This window comes from Podarcis erhardii (genome assembly GCF_964252035.2).
Source record: "Podarcis erhardii genome assembly, chromosome: 7".
Classification (NCBI taxonomy): Eukaryota; Metazoa; Chordata; class Lepidosauria; order Squamata; family Lacertidae; genus Podarcis; species Podarcis erhardii.
The window spans coordinates 16,352,105-16,367,372 of NC_138511.1; the positions used below are offsets into that span (position 1 = coordinate 16,352,105).

Sequence of the window (15,268 nt, forward strand, 5' to 3'; positions counted from 1 at the left end):
AAGAGGAGGAAAACTGTGTATGCCAACCTGAGCTTCTTGGACAAAAGTTGGGGCACGAGTGCCACAATTCGAAGCAAACCCCCACCAGCCCTGGCTGTCAGGGAAGCCATCGCTGGTGCTGATGGGAGTTGGAGTCCTGCAGGGTTGGAGAAATTTGAACCCGGGTTCTGCCCGCCATCCCTGCACCCTTAACCCACAGTAAGAGCAAGACTCTTGGGGGCACAAGAGACATCCTGGAAACGGCAAGTGAGGACTGTAATTGAAAGCATCCCTGGACATCTTCTAGGACTTCTGTGGGAAAATCCAGTTTGGGGGGGAGAAGAAGAAACGATATACAAAGAGGCCATTGGGGAAACATGGAACTATAGGACTGTCCCATTGGGCAGAGGGATCTTGAATCCACTTCTGAGCAGCACCAGGCAAAGGCACAGCCCCACCCCGATGGCCACCAGCACCCCTGCCAGGGCCTTCAGGAAGGAAGTCCGGCTGCGGGTGAAAGAAGGGGGCCCCATGATGCTCAGCAGGGCGGTGCTCACAGTCAGCGTGTAGACGATGGAGACCCCCGTGTTGAGGGCCACGATCTTGCCGAACTTGGCAAAGGGGGCGATGATGCAGAAGAAGAGGGGGACGGTGGCCATGACGGTGGTGATGGCGCTGGAAACGATAGCTACGCCCACGTGGCTGACCGCCTCGATCGTCCTCCACTGGCGGCTGGAGTTGGGGTCCTGAAAGGAGGAAACACAAGGGGGGGGGGAGAAGTGTGTTACAAAAGAAGATAAAAGTGTCAACATTGAGCTGAAGCTAAAACAATGGCAGATCAAAGCCAGATTTAAACTTGCCGTCAAATTGCAACAACGACAACAACAACAACAATTTATTATTTATACCCCACCCATCTGGCTGGGTTTCCCCAGCCACTCTGGGCAGCTCCCAACAGAATACTAAAAACACGATAAAACATCAAATATTAAAAACTTCCCTAAACAGGGCTGCCTTCAGATGTCTTCTAAAAGTCAGATAGTTGTTTGTTTCCTTGACATCTGATGGAAGGACGTTCCACAGGGCAGGCGCCACTACCGAGAAGGCCCTCTGTCTGCTTCCCTGTAACGTTGCTTCTCGCAGGGAGGGAACCACCAGAAGGCCCTTGGTGCTGGACCTCAGTGTCCGGGCAGAACAATGGGGGTGGAGACGCTCCTTCAGGTATACAGGACCGAGGCCGTTTAGGGCTTTAAAGGTCAGTACCAACATTTGAACTGTGCTCGGAAACGTACTGGGAGCCAAAGGAGGTCTTTGAGGACCAGTGTTATGTGGTCTCGGCAGCTGCTCCCAGTCACCACTCAAGTTGCCGCATTCTGTATTAGTTGTAGTTTCTAGGTCACCTTCAAAGGTAGCCCCACGTAGAGCGCATTGCAGTAGTCCCAGCTAAATGTCTGGATATGTTTGTCCAAACGATAACCCTTTTTAGAGCAGGTACCTGCTTGTGTATCAAGGGGCAGGGAGTTCCAAAGTTTAAAACTCCATTTTAAACCTAGCAGTTTGAAAGCACGTCAAAGTTCAAGTAGATAAATAGGTACCGCTCCGGCGGGAAGGTAAACAGCATTTCCGTCCGCTGCTCTGGTTCGCCAGAAGTGGCTTAGTCATGCTGGCCACATGACCCAGAAGCTGTATGCCAGCTCCCTCAGCCAATAAAATGAGATGAGCGCCGCAACCCCAGAGTCGGCCATGACTGGACCTAATGGTCAGGGGTCCCTTTACATTTACCTTATACTAATAGCCAAACCTTGAATTTGTCCCAGTAGTGAACCAGAGCAAGAGGGTCTCACTCCTTCAGCATTTTGCACCAACTGCAGCTTCTGGACCAAGTGCGAGGGAAGCCCACACAGAGCACGTTGGAGCAACCTATAGTCTTGAGACTTGTGCCATTTGTTGTCATCAAATCAAGAAAAAGTATTTTTTTTTTTTAAAGGACAGCTGTCCTACCTCTGCCAGGTGAAGTGGCAGGTTCTCTCCTGCCAGAAGGAACCCTTCCACAAGATGGACGCAATAGTCCACAGAGGAGCCGACGAGGATGGAGAGGGAGATGGCCTCCACTGCGCCCATTTCCCAGCCGGACAAATACATGATGGTCACTACTAAGCATACGACCCCTGCAGGGAGGACACACACACAGAGAGAGAGGTAAGGAAATGAAAGTTCACTATGAACATTAGGAAGGTCTAGCTGGAGAGCTGCTTCCAGTCAGAGCAGACAATACTGGGTCAAATGGACAGATAGTCTAATCAGGCAGGTTCCCGCGTTCTCAGGAACCCAAAGTTTCAAAATCACAACTAGGTACCTACCTAAAATGGTGAGCAGCACAGAAAGCAGGAGGAGCACGTGTGTGGTAAAGATTGCAACAGCAGCAACACAAATCACGAGGGAGAGGATGAGCCCATACAGGGCACTCTGCACACCTGGAAAGGGGGGGGGGAGAGATTTTATTTATTATGTTTAAAACATGCACACAAACTGTCCAAAGAATGCAGGGAGGGCTGTAGCTCAAGTGGCAGAGCAATAATAATAAATAATAATAATAATAATAATAATAATAATAATAATAATAATAATAATTTATTATTTATACCCCACCCATCTGGCTGGGTTTAACCAGCCACTTTGGGTGACTTCCAACAAAGTATTAAAATACAGTGGTCTGTTAAACATTAAAAGCTTCCCTAGACAGGGCTGCCTTCAGATGTCTTCTAAAAGTTTGGTAGTTATTTTTCTCTTTGACATCTGGTGGGAGGGCATCCCACAGGGCGGGCGCCACTACCGAGAAGGCCCTTTGCCTGGTTCCCTGTAACTTGGTTTCTCTTTTTTTTTTTTATATAATAATTTTTATTGATTTTACAACATAAAGAAAAAACAAAACAAACATAATGCGACTTCCCCAAACCTCCCCTTCACTGCATCCAAATTTCAAAATTTTTAGCAATTCTTCATCCCATTTTTATATTTAATTCTCTTTAAAAAGAGTTTCTGCTTTATAAATTTCGATTTATAGCTGTAATTCTTAGTGTCCAATCCCCTGACATCTTAACATTCCGAAATTTTACAACAATTTTTAAGATAGATTTTAAATTTTTTCCAGTCCTCCTCCACTGTCTCTTTCTTCTGGTCACGGATTCTGCCGGTCATCTCTGCCAGTCCCATAAATTCAGTCACCTTGGTCTGCCATTCTTCCAGAGTAGGTAGTTCTTTAGTCTTCCAATACTTCGCCAAGAGGATTCTTGCTGCTGTTGTTGCGTACATAAAAAAGGTCCTATCTTTCTTTGGTACCAATTGGCCGACCATGCCCAAGAGAAAAGCCTCCGGTTTCTTTACAAATGTCCACTTAAGGATTTTCTTAATTTCATTATAGATCATTTCCCAGTAGGCCTTAATCTTTGGGCAGGTCCACCAAAGGTGATAAAAAGTTCCTTCACATTCATTACACTTCCAGCAATTGTTATTGGGCAAATGATATATCTTTGCAAGCTTGACTGGGGTCATGTACCACCTATAGATCATTTTCATTATGTTCTCTTTCAGGGCACTACATGCCGTAAATTTAATACCTGTGGTCCATAACTGCTCCCAGTCAGCAAACATAATATCATGACCAATATCTTGTGCCCACTTAATCATGACTGATTTAACCATTTCATCTTGTGTGTTCCATTTTAGCAGCAGATTATACATTCTAGACAAATTCTTAGTATTGGGTTCTAGCAATTCTGTTTCTAACTTTGACCTCTCCTTCTGAAATCCTAGTTTTCTGTCCTGCTTAAAAGTTTCATTAATCTGGTAATAATGTAACCAGTCTCGGACTTTAGGTTTCAATTTCTCAAAACTCTGTAGTTTCAGCTTTTCACCATCATATTCTACAATTTCACAATATTTTGGCCAGTCTGTATCCATGTTCAGTCTTTTTACCGCCTTTGCTTCCATTGGTGACAGCCACCTGGGGGTTTTACTTTCAAACAAATCTTTGTATCGATTCCATACATTATACAATGCTTTCCTAATAATATGATTTTTAAAATTTCTATGTACCTTTACCTTGTCATACCATAAATATGCATGCCAACCAAAGCTATTATCATAACCTTCCAGGTCCAGAATGTCTGTATTCTCAAGAAGTAGCCATGGTTTCAGCCAGCAAAAAGCTGCTGCTTCATAGTAAAGTTTTAAGTCCGGCAGGGCAAAGCCCCCTCTATCCTTTGCATCAGTCAAAATCTTAAATTTAATTCTGGGTTTCTTGCCCTGCCAGACAAATTTAGATATATCTTTCTGCCACTTCTTGAAACAGTCCATCTTATCTAAAATTTGCAATGTCTGGAACAAAAACAACAATCTCGGCAATACATTCATCTTAATTACAGCAATTCGGCCTAACAAGGAAAGTCTCAATCTTGACCATATATCGAAATCTTTCTTCACTTCAGCCCAGCATTTCTCATAATTATCTTTAAATAGATTCACATTCTTAGATGTTAAGTTCACCCCCAGATATTTTACCTTTTTAGTAATTTCCAAACCCGTTTCCCTTTGAAAACTATCTTTTTCCCCCACCGTGAGATTTTTTTCCAACACCTTTGTCTTGTGTTTATTCAATTTAAAACCTGCTACCTGACCAAATATTTCAATAAGTTCCAAAACTCTTTTTGTACTAGTTTCTGGCTGTTGTAGTGTCAAAACTAGGTCATCTGCAAATGCTCTTAGCTTATAATGTTTAGTTCCGACCTGTATACCTTTAACCAGCTGGTCTCTTCTAATCATGTTAAGGAAAACCTCCAGTACCGATATAAACAATAGAGGGGAAATTGGGCATCCCTGTCGTGTCCCTTTCTCTATTGGAATTTCATCCATAACCATACCATTTACAATAAGTTTGGCCTTTTGCTCAGAATAAATTGCACTTATACCATTTTCAAAGTTCTTGCCTACCCCCATTCCTTGGAGATTCCTCTTCATAAAGCTCCAACAAATATTGTCAAAGGCTTTCTCTGCATCCACAAAAATCAAAACAGCTTTTCTATTTATGTCAGTTTCCAAAAGTTCTAGAATATCTATAATATTCCTCACATTGTCTGACAAATGCCTGCCTGGTAGAAAGCCTGTTTGGTCCCTGTGAATCTCCTCTAACAGCACTTTTTTGAATCTTTTTGCTAGAATGTCTGCAAAAATTTTATAACCTGTAACTTGGTTTCTCGCAGCGAGGGAACCACCAGAAGGCCCTCGGCGCTGGACCTCAGTGTCCGGACAGAACGATGGGGGGTGGAGACGCTCCTTCAGGTATACTGGACCGAGGCCGTTTAGGGCTTTAAAGGCCAGCACCAACACTTTGAATTGTGCTCGGAAACGTACTGGGACATGCAAATCACTCTCAATTCACAGTGCCTGCAGCGAATGGATGCTCCCAATTTGCTGCCATTGACCCCATTCACAGCCATCCCTGGTTCTCTGAGTGGCTCCTTGAACAGGAGACGGAGGGGGGGGGGGGAAAGCCACTTACCTATGATCTCCATGAAGATCTGTTTCCAGTGCTCACAGGTCTGGAAGCCCCGGCGCAGAGCTGAGCCCTCGGGGAACTGCTGGAGCTGATTCTGGAGGAAAGTTTCCCACTTGAGATAGTCAGAGTAAGTTTGAAAAGACGACTTCCCTTTGTAGGTTGTCTGAGAGAGACAGAAAGAGGTTCCCACTTCAGTCCTCAGGGTCCGCCTTGTTAGACTCCAAACTGAGATCGATCCAGCAGAAATCAACATTTCAAATATACTGGACAACGTTTTTATAGAAGTCACTGTCCAATGATGCTGAGGACGGCCCGTTGAGGTACATGCTGTGAGCCTGCAATATATTCTTTTTGGTGTGAAGTTGCATCAATTTTGCATCTGTGAACTCCTTCCTAATGGACGCCAGTTTCCTGTGGGGATCTATTTGGACATCTGAAGGGCTTAGATGTTTGGCTTAAGGTGCATGCACTGTTGGTGACTGTATCTGCAATAATGGTGGAAGGGTTTTTCGTCACATATTTTGTGCTGCTCATATAGTCTTCCTTCCTTCCTTTTATTTATTCAAGGCACTGACTATGTCTCCCTTACCCAATGAGGGCTAGAAACTTTACTTGTAGAACTCAAAAGATGAAGCGGGTGGGGATAACTTTCTTAGTGCAGAAAGTATTGATCTGATGTGTAGAGATCTTTTCTTTCCTATCCTACCTAATTCAAGAGGGTTCTGGAAGGTTCCTGATGTTTGGGTTATTCCTTTAGAGAGACTGATTACAGCTGGCTTAAACTGATTCTCTTATCTCATAGAATCATAGAATCATAGAGTTGGAAGAGACCACAAGGGCCATCGAGTCCAACCCCCTGCCAAGCAGCAAACACCATCAGAGCACTCCTGACATATGGTTGTCAAGCCTTTGCTTAAAGACCTCCAAAGAAGGAGACTCCACCACACTCCTTGGCAGCAAATTCCACTGTCGAACAGCTCTTACTGTCAGGAAGTTCTTCCTAATGTTTAGGTGGAATCTTCTTTCTTGTAGTTTGGAACCATTGCTCCGTGTCCGCTTCTCTGGAGCAGCAGAAAACAACCTTTCTCCCTCCTCTATGTGACATCCTTTTATATATTTGAACATGGCTATCATATCCCCCCTTAACCTCCTCTTCTCCAGGCTAAACATGCCCAGCTCCCTTAGCCGTTCCTCATCTCTTATGTCAAAGTCATGCTGTCTATAAAAGTAAGGCCAGAAGGAGCCTGGGTTTCACTTTCTCTTTCTATCTCTCTTCCTTCTGATATGGTGTTCTGCACATAGTATACTTAGTGTTAAGGTTTACACTTATTGTAAGTTATTGTAAGTTTAAGCCTGCTGCAACTGGTTTTCTTATGGACAGCGTCAATCATGAATGTATTGGATTTGTGACCATTATGCTCATTTGCCTTCTGTAGCAGTAAAGCTCTGCTGGATGACATACAATTGCCTCTGGTCTATTTTGGGGGAATCCTGCAATGTGTTTTAAGTTTTTACTTGGCTAACTATACATTGGAATTCTCCTCTGGCTCGATATTGAGTAGAATTTCAATGACAATAACACACACAAAGGAGTACACAAAAGAACAGAAGGTTGTCATCAGGGCTTGTCCTGCTCTAGAGTAGACCCAACTGAAGTTCACAGACAGGGTGAATTCAGGTCCATTTATTTCAAGGAGTCTACTCTGAGTATATAGCTCAGCTGGCTCAAAATCCAAAGCAGCTGCAATGGGGGTGACAGAATTCGGGTGGGGAGTCCTCACCGACTCGAAGGCCATGGAGATCCATAGGACTTTGCCTTCCTTCACCCCCACTGCCCCGTGGGAGAGCTGACCAGGAAGGAGGTTTGGCTCGGGAAGATTCTTGCATTCTGGGTGCAGCATCTGAAGGACAGTGGAGATACTGTATCCTAGAAAGACAGGGGGATAGATAGATGTACGGTTCCTTTTTGTGCAACCCAGAATACATAACCATCATGGTAAGGCTAAAACCCATTAACTTGAGCTCTGAGTCAATGTATAAACAAAACCCCGGCTGTATAGACAAGTGCTCAGAGCCCTCTCCTTTATCAGTTTGTGATGGCAAGGATGGCCTTGACTGTACCAGTAGAACAGGGAAGACACGTCTGTGCCTTATCTTATATCCTGACCACAAAGACGCACAGACCTAGTCTGGGAACAGTGCCAGAGGGTGTTCTTGGAGATGGTGACCTCTTGCTCCAAGATAAGAGTAGAAACAGGAATATCCCTTTATGGTCAGAAGTATAGGAAGGAATACCCTTTTATGATTAAGAGTGCCAGAGCAGGAACATCTGTGATGCCAACCTGCATGTACAAGCTGACGTGGTTGGATTCCTGGGGAAGGGGGAGAGGGTGCCTGGAGGATATATATACACTGCATGAAATTTCTCATTTCTTTGGACTTGCTGTGGACTGACCACGCAGGTGCCTTTCTGCTGTTCCGGAGAGCAGAAATAAAGAACTCTTTCTCTGAACCAACCCTCAGTGTCACTTGACTTCCTTCCTTCCGTCTGGGAGCAACGCAGAGCCCACCAATCAGTAAAGTCTAATAAGGCTACACTAACCCTGTTTGGCTGTGTTCTAACTTGAACACTGGAGGCAGTAAATACCAGTTCCTGGAAACTGCAGGAGTGGAGAGTTGGTCTTGTGTTCGAATCCTGCTTGTGGGTTTCCCACAGGCATCTGGTTGGCCACTGTGAGAACAGGATGCCAGAACTAGATGGGTCATTGGCCTGATCCAGAAGGCTTTTCTTTCTTTTTTTATCATTTTAATTAAATTTTCTGTTTTACAATTTAGAACACTCATTTAAACATCCTTAAAATATCAGTGACTTCCCTTCTTCCCTTTCCATGGTTCATTTTGCATAGCATAAATCCCCGCATATTTTACATAAACTAAACCATTCAGTATTCCATTATTAAATCCATCAAAACTTATTTGCACTGTTGAATTTATCTTAATGCTGCCAACGTTTTCAAGTGCACACAATTTCCCCCCATATATTCAAGAAATATTTTCCAGTCTTCTCTAAATGTGTGTTCTTCTTCTTCTCTTATTCTATATGTTAAGTCTGCAAGCTGCGCATATTCCATCAGCTTAAGTTGCCATTCTTCTTGGGACCTCATTCGTTTTCCATTTTGGGGCTAATAATACACGGGCCGCAGTAGTGGCATACATAAATAAACTTTTCTGACGCCTGGGAATTTCAGTCTGAATTATCCCCAACAGAAAGGACTCTGGTTTTGGGGGAAAAGTACTTTTAAACATTTTTTTCAATTCATTATGGATTATTTCCCAAGACTCTTTTACCCTTTTACAGGTTCGCCATATATGAAAGAACACTCCCTTAACCTCATTGCATCCAGCAGGCTGTTCTTAGGTTCTTATCTTACCTTCTCCTGAACTCCAGCTTAAGACTGTGACTAAATGAGTATTGTTTGGCTTGTACATTCCTTGGCTTAAAAGTTCTTCTACACACAAAGCATATTTAAACTATGGAACTCCCTGCCACCAAAGGCGGCGATAGCCACCGACTTGGAAAGCTCTAGAAGAGGAATGTAAAAATTCATGGAGGAGAGGGCTTTTGAAGGCTACGAGTCACGATGGTTGTTGGAGGCAGCAATGCTTCTTGTGAGAATGTTCAGGGATGCAGGAGAGGATATATTGTTTGACTATATCCTTTTCCAACTTGTGTTAACAAGTTCCACAATTTAGCAGAGTAACATTCCCCTTTTTAAACTTGCAGCGGATGCATTTGCTCAGGCTCATTAAGCCTCTATAATAACCGTTCTGGTATTTTCCCCTTATTCCCTCATAAAGGTAAGACATGACACAGTCTTCTATAAAAGTATAAAAAAGAGTTTACTCACATTCTGTTCACAATCAGATCCCAGAACCTGGAAACTATCTCATAAGGAGACAGTCCCTTTGTCCTCTCTTGGCTGGAAGCCAAGAGAGCATCTTTGGCCAAGCAGATGTTGCTTCTTCAATGCATGTAGTCAAAGAGAGAGAGATGACTGCCTTGCCTTGTGCTTTTGTCGTTACCTGCACAGGTGAGGCCACGCCCACCTCTAGTCACATGCAGAGGAAGTCTGTCCCAGCCCAGAAGGAAACAGGAAGTTTACCTGCTGGCTGGACAAACATTCCTCCCCATGTGTAAACATGTTCACTCTAGGAATGTTGTACTTGACTGCTCTTGTGTTTCACATCCCACACTTCTGAGTGGTTATCACAGGAGAATCTTGGCATTCAGGTCTTGCATGTGGGCTTTCCATTAATGACACCTGGGTGGGCAATATGAGGACACGATGCCAGACCAGATGGGCCCCCTTCGGCCTGATCCATGTATATATAACCCACATTGCGGCCATCAGAGTAGGATCCACTATTTGACTCTTCATTCAAAACCCTAAAATGTATTTTACATAATGGACCTTTTATTTCTATTCTTTGTGTATCGTATTTTTGTTTTATTGCTATGGCTGACAGCTGACGCAAAGAAAGATTCATTCATTCATTCATAACCCACATTGTGCATATCAACTTGGTTGGATTCGCAGGGTGTTTCCACTTATGAAAACCTACGAATCTGATGGCGCATGGTAAGTGGCGATTGTGCTGTCAAAGCGCACAGGGAGTTGGAAATACTCTGAGATGCCTAGTTCGTGGTATGTTAGCAAGGCATTACTCAGAATTGTGCATGCACTGAGCATTATAAATATCTGTCTATCTATCTATCTATCTATCTATCTATCTATCTATCTATCTAGGAATAAACATTTGGAAATAAAAATGATACGTATGTGTTAGGTTTCCAAGGGGTTGCTCGAGAGCAAGCAGGCAAATGCCTCCCTGCTCGGCTGTGAAGCCTTGCTTTTGATGCCAAAATAAACTTTATGTGTCCAGAGCGCCACTCTCCCATGGCTGGCTCATTCACTGGCAGAATCCGTGAGTGGGCGGTCCTTAATCCTTCCCCAGCAGAGTAGTTTCTTGACGCCCAGTCTGCGCCTCCCCTCTTGGCACGGAAGGAGGAGCTGCTTCCCACGATCTTTGGGGGCTCTCTGTAATCCATCCGGCTTTTCCCCTCTCCCCCCTGAGCCGATGGCAGTTCCCTGACAGTATGCATTATTGTTTTCTTTGAAATTCACCGATTTTACAATGGATGTCACAAGCAATTGGGCAAACGATCATAGAATCATAGAATTGGAAGGGACCACAAGGGTCTAAATTTAGTCCATGAAATGCATGAATTTTTTTGCTCAACGTGGGGCTCGAACCCACAACCCCAAGTTTAAGAGTCTCCTGCTCTAATGTACTGAGCTATCCTCACTTGAGACTACCAAGAAGGACAGAAGCATAGGCAAGGTAGCCAGACCCTGGACCCCAGTAGTTTCCACTGGCTCCCTCCCCTTTCCTGTCGGTCCTGCATACCTCTGTGATAACAAAGACCCCCCTACTCCAAATGGTGGGCCACAAGACTGGAAGAGGAGTCGACATACCCGAGGGCAGGCACTGGGCTCCTCCCGGCTTGACCAGCTCCACGTTGCTGGCAATAGCTTTGCAGATCCTGCACAGGTTGCCAATCTCTTTGAAGAGGTCGAAGCCGTCATCATAGATGACGCTGCCCTTTCACAAGGAGACACAAACAGAAAGAGACAAACACATGAGGCAACGGGATCAAGTCAGGAAAACAGAGACGCTGCTGGAAAGGGCACCCTGGGGGGTGCGTGTCATCCAGACTGACCCTCAGCCCTGTACGGGATCTGCAGTGCGGAAAGGGTACGATGGCAGCATTCCATGCAAAATGGCTGGTAAGCTCAGGGGCAGAGAATCTGGGGGGGGGGGTTGTAGTGTTTTTTGACAAAGTAATAACCATAAATAAATAACGAAGGAATGGGTTTCCCAAACCCAAAACTGACTGTGCAGGCAGTTTGAAACTGCACCAAAATCCCTATTTTTCCTTAGCTAAAATCCATTGAGTCGATGTATAAACAAAAACCCGGCTGTGCTCAGAGCCCTCTCCTTTATCAGTTTGTGATGGCAGGAATGACCCTGAATGCACCAGCAGAACTGAGAAAACACATCTGTGCCTTATCTTATGTGCTGACCACAAAAGACGCACAGACCTAAGTCCGGAACAACGCCAAAGCGTATTCTCGGAGATGACGACCTCTTCCTCCAAGATAAGAGTAGGAAGAGGAAGATCCTTTTATGGTCAGAAGTACAGGAAGGAATTTCCTTTTATGGTTAAGAATACCAGAGCAGGGAACATATGTGATGTCAACCTGCGTACATAGACTGACGTGGTTGGATTTATATGGGAAGGAGGGAGAGGTGCCTGGAGGATATATATACTGCATGAAACTTGTCATTTCTTTGGACTTGCTGTGGACTTGATCACGCAAGTGCCTTCTGCTATCCGGGGAGCAGAATAAACTCTTTCTTTGACTCAACCTCGGTGTCATTTGACTTCCTTCCTCCTGTCCCGGAGCAACACAGACCCAATCGGTGAACTCCAATAAGGCTACAATAAGAATCAAAATGTGCACCCCACCACCAAGACCATTCCATTGGAACTATCCAACCACCCAAAATTTCGACATCTCTTGCGATGGTTTGACCCCCTTCTACAAACTCCCTCCCTATCTCCTCAAAATCATTCCTCCTGCATATTCCCCGTCTTACCTTAATGGCACATGTTAATTTATCATGAATAGCTATATCCCACACCTCTTTATACCATTCTTCCGTTTTATATTCTGCTTGCCCCTTCCACTTCCTGGCTATCATAATTTGTGCAGCCGTCAATAAATTTGCGAGCAAGTCCTTCCTAGCCTGCAAATCTTCCATCCCATCGTAAATTGATAATAATGTTACCCTCTGGACTTTCGGTCAGTTTTAACCCAGTGATTTCTGTTAAGTCCTTAAACACCCTATGCAAAATAATAATAATAATAATAATAATAATAATAATAATAATAATAATAATTGTACATATTTACACCCCCACCACATGTGAACGTAATTCCCTATTTCCTGGCACCCCCTCCAACATAACACCGAATATTCCTTGTTTATTTGACTGGCGTTAAATACCACCTGCAAATTAATTTATAATAATTTTCTTTTATTCTTATAGACAACATTTTCAACGTATGTTTCTCCCTTATTTCCCCTCAGCTTTGATCTATTTGCCCTGCTGCCTCCTTTTCCCACATCTCTTTTAACTGATCTTCTTGATCCTCCTTTTCTAAAAATATTTTAGAAATTTCACTGGTTTCCCCTTTTATACAGTGGTACCTCAGGTTACATACGCTTCAGGTTACATACGCTTCAGGTTACACACTCCACTAAATCAGAAATAGTGCTTCAGGTTAAGAACTTTGCTTCAGGATGAGAACAGAAATCGGGCTCTGGCGGTGCGGGAGCAGCGGGAGGCCCCATTAGCTAAAGTGGTGCTTCAGGTTAAGAACAGTTTCAGGTTAAGAACGGACCTCCGGAACGAATTAAGTTCTTAACCTGAGGTACCACTGTAACTGTATTTTCTTCTTTAAGAGTATCTGTTTTGCATGCAGCAGTTCCCAGTTTCCATCCCCTGCTGTGTCTCCAGGCAGCTTCAGAAGCTCTGCAGTCATATTGGACTGCGATTCCCACTATCCCTCGCTGCCCTGGTTCATCTTCTTCTCTGCATTTGCACCCCACTTGTTCTAGCCTGGTCCCTTGTAGCAGCAGAGAACTAATTTGGGGAGAGCAGAGAGGGTCTCGCATCCCTCCAAACCCTCCCACCCTGAGCAAGAAGGCAGGTGTACCATGTCTCCAATGACGTGGTTGTCCATGCGCCGGGAGCGGTTCACCCCTAGGATTCCGAACACCACAAAGACCATGGCTCCCGTGTCCACTAGGGGACGCACTGCCGGTTTCCCGCAGCTAGCGTTCCCACAAGGGTTGAATCCAGAAGTGATGGATAACTTGACTTTAGGGGAGGCTGGAGGAGAAGATGTACAGGAGAAAGGATGTGATTAGGATCTTGTTGAGGATCGTTTGCTTAGTTTAAACTTAAGGACTTATGAAGAGCCAGGTAGCTGGGCCAGACCAAAGACCCATCTGGTCTAGCATCCTAATAATAATAATAATAATAATAATAATAATAATAATAATAATAATAATTTGTTATTTATACCCTGCCCATCTGGCTGGGTTTCCCCAGCCACTCTGGGCAGCTCCCAACAGAATATTAAAAACAAGATAAAATATCAAACATTAAAAACTTCCCTGAACAGGGTTGCCTTCAGATGTTTTCTAAAAGTCCTCGGCGCTGGGCTTCAGTGTCTGGGCTGAATGATGGGGGTGGAGACGCTCCTTCATGTATACTTGGCCAAGGCCATTAAGGGCTTTCAAGGTCAGCACCAACACTTTGAATTGTGCTGAGAAACATACTGGGATCCAATGTAGGTCTTTTAGGACCGGTGTTATATGGTCTCGGCAGCCACTCCCAGTCACCAGTCTAGCTGCCGCATTCTGGATTAGTTGCAATTTCTGGGTCACCTTCAAAGGTAGCCTCCTGTAGCCTGTTCTCACAGTGGCCAACCAGATGCCTGTTTGCAGGATCCAAGCACAAGAACCCCCCCCCTGCAGTTTCCAGCAACTAATAGAGTGGTACCTTGGTTTACGAACTTAATCTGTTCCGGAAGTCCGTTCTTAAACCAAAGCGTTTTTAAACCAAAACTGCTTTCCCATAGCAGCGGGGGACTCAAGTTACAAATGGAACACGCTCAACAGGAAGCGAAACATGTTCTGCTTCCAAGGCAAAGTTCACAAACCAAAACACCTACTTCTGGGTTTGCAGTGTTCTTAATCCAAGTTGTTCATAAGCTAAGCTCAGGTAGGTAGTCGTGTTGGTCTGACACAGTCAAAATAAATAAATAAATAAGAATTATTCAGTGGCACCTTATAGAGCAGGGGTCAGCAAGGTTTACCGCACCTGGGCCAGTTCACTCCAGCAGAGATCCCTTCATGGGCTGGATTGCACATGTGCGGCCGTGATTTCTGGCGTCTGTGTCTGCGCAGATGCAATTTCCGGCACTGTGGAAGCAGGTCCCCGCGCCGCACTGCACCGGTTTAGCACAGCACGTGAGGACTCACCGAGCAGGTAGCTTGGTTCAGGGCACCTCAGGGGCCGGTTAAACGACCCCTCTGGGCCGCTTGTGGCCCATGGGCCTTAGGTTGCCTACCCCTGTTATATACCAACTAAGTTTGTTCTGGTATAAGCTTTCGTGTGCATCTGAAGAAGTGCGCATGCACACAAAAGCTTATACCAGAACAAACTTACCGTATTTTTCGCTCTATAGGACGTGCCCAACCATAGGACGCACCTTGTTTTAGAGGGGGAGAACAAGAAAAAAAAAATCTCCCCCTCTCTGCTCAGCGTCCCTTCAGCGAAGTGGCAGGAGAAACGGAGCCCCTTCCATTTTTCCTCCTGCTTGGCTGAAGGGGCGCTGCGCAGCTCTCCCTCTCTGCTGAAGCCAGGAGAGTCTTGCTCCCCTGGCTTCAGTGAAAGGAACCCGAAGCCTCCGGAGCACAGCGGGACCTCCCGCTGTGTTCCGGAGGCTTCAGGCAGCTGTCCCTGAAGCCTTTGGAGCACACTGACCCCTCTCGCTCTCCAGGCTTCAGCGAAAGCAACGCTGAAGCCAAGGAGCC

At 45.0% G+C, this 15,268-nt stretch overlaps 1 protein-coding gene across 5 annotated transcripts in view; it reads right to left on the minus strand.

Moving 5' to 3' along the window:
* Positions 1 to 231: 231 nt before the first annotated feature.
* The window catches only part of DISP3 (dispatched RND transporter family member 3), a 103,233-nt gene continuing 88,196 nt past the window's right edge, over positions 232 to 15,268 (minus strand). For all 5 annotated transcript variants that reach the window (XM_081870761.1, XM_081870763.1, XM_081870762.1 and 2 more), the window contains exons 15-21: positions 13,381 to 13,556; positions 11,071 to 11,197; positions 7,315 to 7,460; positions 5,537 to 5,696; positions 2,340 to 2,453; positions 1,981 to 2,147; positions 232 to 725 (exon numbers count right to left, since the gene is read on the minus strand). In XM_081870761.1, coding sequence (XP_081726887.1) covers positions 363 to 725; positions 1,981 to 2,147; positions 2,340 to 2,453; positions 5,537 to 5,696; positions 7,315 to 7,460; positions 11,071 to 11,197; positions 13,381 to 13,556 — 1,253 coding nt within the window. In that variant the 3' untranslated portion in view covers positions 232 to 362. The remainder of the gene's footprint in view (positions 726 to 1,980; positions 2,148 to 2,339; positions 2,454 to 5,536; positions 5,697 to 7,314; positions 7,461 to 11,070; positions 11,198 to 13,380; positions 13,557 to 15,268) is intronic.